The sequence below is a fragment of the Sphaeroforma arctica genome (assembly GCF_001186125.1).
Source record: "Sphaeroforma arctica JP610 unplaced genomic scaffold supercont1.109, whole genome shotgun sequence".
Lineage (NCBI taxonomy): Eukaryota > Ichthyosporea > Ichthyophonida > Sphaeroforma > Sphaeroforma arctica.
Window position 1 is genome coordinate 121,590 of NW_014040449.1, and position 4,168 is coordinate 125,757.

Consider the following 4,168-nt stretch of genomic DNA (forward strand, 5'->3'; position numbering starts at 1 on the left):
GTATGTATGTATGTATGTATGTATGTATGTATATGTATGTATATATATATATGTGTGTGTGTGTATATATATATATATGTGTGTGTGTGTATATATATATATATTGAATATGTACTATTTGTATACATATATGCATACATCATATATTCATATATACAAACGCTCCTACCCATTAAGGCAGGTAGGCAGATATCCTAACATGCGAGGTTGGGTCGCTCACACCCATGGATTACTTTACAGTGATGGCCTCACTGTATGTAAACCGTGCAGCGCAACGGTTGCTCACTTATCTCGACCCACTATATCTAGCCCTTATGTACCTACCTACTCTGGTAAAATAGGAAGGGCACACTGGAAACGAGGCTATAGATCAAGCTTTATAGTAGAATATATGAGCAAATCCTAGTCCCTTGAATGCTCTGGTAGCTATTATCTAAAAGGGGGGAGGTCAAAAACAAAATTGTTTACCAAGAAGTTCATAATGCCCATGAAATTTTATGTTTATCCATACCTCTTTTGCGCTACCTCCATTATGCTCACCTCGCGCCTGTATTCTTCAATATTACGCTCTAGGTATCAGAGACCACTACGCGTGGTGGGGCATGAACGAGGGCCGCGACAACGCTGGTAAACTCTTCCTGATCCAACAATTCGGGAAATACGGGCATCAAGAGTATGTGGCTGATTTCTCAGGGGTATATATACAGAATAATACAGATATGCATATATATATATATATGTGTGTGTGTGTGTGCGTGTGCGTGTGCGTGTGTGTGTGTGTGTTTGTGTGGACAATATGATTCTACGTATGTCATATGGGAGTGCATGTACGCTTGCATACACGGATACACGTGGTATCACATACATATATACTTCTCCCAACAAGTATAGTATAAATTTACATTTGCATATGCATAAGCATAGACAGGTTTGAATGCATATACATAAGAATCTATCTGGGTGGTTTCACTCTCGGTCAATATGGTGTGTATGTCAGTATAGAGCTCCTCCTACTGGTGTTTGCTACAAGCACAAGAACACGTCTTTATGCTCAGCTAGTGACCCTATCGTTCTCTAATAGTATTCGAAGAGACTTAAACTCTATGTCGAATATTTACTGTTAAGGATTCCTGTCAGTCGTTGGGCAGTAGTGGGTTTGAAGTTATTAGTTGTGACTCGCGAGATAAGTTACCCATCGGTACTCACGGCAATCGGTGTATTTTCTTACTTAGAATTCTTCGTCCACCGATATTACCGGCATGCAGAATTCTAGTCCAGTCTCAAAGCACATAAACGTATCTCTACTTAAATCCTATTTTATACTAAATAAATATCATATATATATATATATATATAAATTAATATTAATAGTAATATTAATAATTATATAACACCTTTTATGCCCTCACTCGCAGTGGTCGTGGGTCTGATGCTGGATCACCCTTTGGCCCTCGCACACCGTCTCGTCGATCTCACGATGCGATGTCACCGTCAACCCAGCCATCCCGCAAAAGTACCGAACCGAATCTGAGTCTGCCGGCTCCGAAGCCGATGCGGGCCACACATAGGTATTCGGAATTTGGTGCTCAAATTAGCTTTGGCTATTTTTGGAATTTACTTTATTTATCATCTATCGTGTGCGAGGTGGGTGTGGGACCAAATTTTTACTACTGTATTCGATATTTTGATGCATGGATATGTTTACATATATGCCATCGCAATCGTATAGGCACAACATCATAGAATTTTAGTCGATCTGGATAGTATCCGGAATGGTTCTTACGAGGTAGACGCCTAGCCTGCTATCTGTGAGTCTCATCCGAGCTACACACAGGATTTGACTAGAATGTGCCGTTATGCTAATTAGAATTTATTTAGTTCTATGTGTAGCGGGGTAGACAGATCCCTCGGGCGCACGCTGCTGACCGTTCACTGGTGTATTGAATTGTCAGTTCTGTTACTATAGTGCACTGGTTAAAGCAGTTCCAAGGTTTGGTACTGGCTCGGAAACCCCCAAATCGGATCGTAACTATTTTATGAGAATTGAGACTTCAGATCCAATCCTTCTGTGTATGGTTAAGCTCTACGTCCTGCACGGGCAGCTTTGTGCTATGCTATATATAGCGTGTGTGTACTGTTACGGCTCAGGTGTAATCCCTACCAACTGACTGCGCTGATTGACTATTGCGCTGATTGACTACTGCACTGATTGGTGTCATATGGTTAAGCTCTACGTCCTGCACGGGCAGCTCTGTGCTATGCTATATATAGCGTGTGTGAACTGCTACGGCTCAGGTGTAATCCCTACCAACTGACTGCGCTGATTGACTACTGCACTGATTGGTGTCATACCAAGGCGATGGGTGCTGTAATCATCACACCGTCCATAACCATAATCAAAATCAAGATGTCTTGCTATTGAAAACTATCGCCACCTGGTTCGTTCTCAGCCAAGTATCATGTATATCCAACCTGTATTTTCTTGGCAGTTTTTCCAGCTTGTCCAACGACAGATCGGAACGCCTCCATATAGACCCAGACATCCGCGTGCCTGCGCACCCAGACCGGCGACACAGTCCCCTAATTCAGCCGAATCAACTCAATGCCACGAATTCGACAACTACGCCAAATCCGACGCCAAAGAACTTGGACACGGCGTCGTCGGCGGCAAAACTTACGGATACGGCGTCAGCGACATCGTTTATAGTCACGCAGGTACGCGCGCTCTCTCTCTCTCTCTTTCCAGTCGTTTTCAAGGCGGCAAACAGCAGCCGGACGGTCTTCAGATGTGTTTTGTGTTGTGGCAGTGTGTGGCTAGACGGTCTTCAGATGTGTTTTGTGTTGTGGCAGTGTGTAGTTAGACGGTCCTCAGATGTGTTTTGTGTTGTGGTAGTGTGTGGCTAGACGGTCTTCAGATGTGTTTTGTGTTGTGGCAGTGTGTGGCTAGACGGTCTTCAGATGTGTTTTGTGTTGTGGCAGTGTGTGGCTAGACGGTCTTCAGATGTGTTTTGTGTTGTGGCAGTGTGTGGCTAGACGGTCTTCAGATGTGTTTTGTGTTGTGGCAGTGTGTGGCTAGCCAAGTCCTCTGCTTCCATCGCATCTCCTACTGCCAAGTGCCCAGTCGGTCCACTGTTCACACTGGTCGGTTGGTTCCACTATGCTTATGCTGATCGCTCTATCAGCAGAAAGCACTCACTCACTCACATACACACACACATGCACACACATACACACACATACACACAGACACACACATATATATATATATATATATACATACACACATACACACACACACACACACATACATACATACATACATACATTCTCACTCACCGGAACACAATGTACTCATCGTTTACACGGTGTGCCTTAAGCTTCAGTCCTTGTGCTGAGTGTAATTCATAACATTTATGATCCACACCTCACCACCGATGTTCGGCTCCTTGTGTATGCAGGAAGATTCCACCGAGTTTGTACACAACACAAGCACAGATCAATCGATGCCGCCTTTAGAATCCTTAGCTGTTGACGCCGATGTTTCGCCTAGGCCATCAGGCAGCAGGTGCGTAGACAGGGGCTTTTAGGCCATGTTTTGTCCTATTTTCTTGTTTTGCAATGGGGTTTTAGGCCATGTTTTGTCCTGTTTTCTTGTTTTGCAGTGGGGTTTTGGGCCATGTTTTGTCTCGTTTTCTTTTGGGGGAGGGGGGTTTGTCCTGAATGGCACGTTTACTGCATAGTTTTGGTTTTGGGGAGTCGTGTACTCGATCACCGCCACGTGATGCAACATGTGACGTTTGCTGAGCGTGTGTTTCTTGTGTGTACAAGCGTTCTGACTACATAACAAAAGATTATACATATAGAAATGCAGCACAAATTGATCCTTTTTTTTTCGACTACATGCACTCGCTTACTGGCCCATTTACGGCTTGAACTTTACGTTTTGTTTTGATACACCAAAGAGTGCTCGAGTTGTGCTGATTTTCTGTTGAGAGTGTACATGTTGTATGTGCACTAGAGAGTGTGTATAAATGCTCTGAGGGGGATTCCATATGCTGCGATAGCTTCACATCAACTATTCTGGGGGCTTGATCGAAATCACTCTCTCACGTTCCTTGACACGCTATATATATACATATATATTTATAATATATATATAAATTTATAT

General features: G+C 43.3%; 1 protein-coding gene across 1 annotated transcript in view; it reads left to right on the plus strand.

Moving 5' to 3' along the window:
* The first annotated feature begins 570 nt into the window (after window positions 1-570).
* Window positions 571-4,168, plus strand: part of SARC_02441 (hypothetical protein) — a 5,826-nt gene continuing 2,228 nt past the window's right edge. Inside the window, exons 1-4 of the mRNA XM_014303810.1 lie at window positions 571-673; window positions 1,416-1,568; window positions 2,490-2,715; window positions 3,459-3,565. Of these exons, the coding sequence (XP_014159285.1) occupies window positions 603-673; window positions 1,416-1,568; window positions 2,490-2,715; window positions 3,459-3,565 (557 nt within the window). The 5' untranslated portion in view covers window positions 571-602. The remainder of the gene's footprint in view (window positions 674-1,415; window positions 1,569-2,489; window positions 2,716-3,458; window positions 3,566-4,168) is intronic.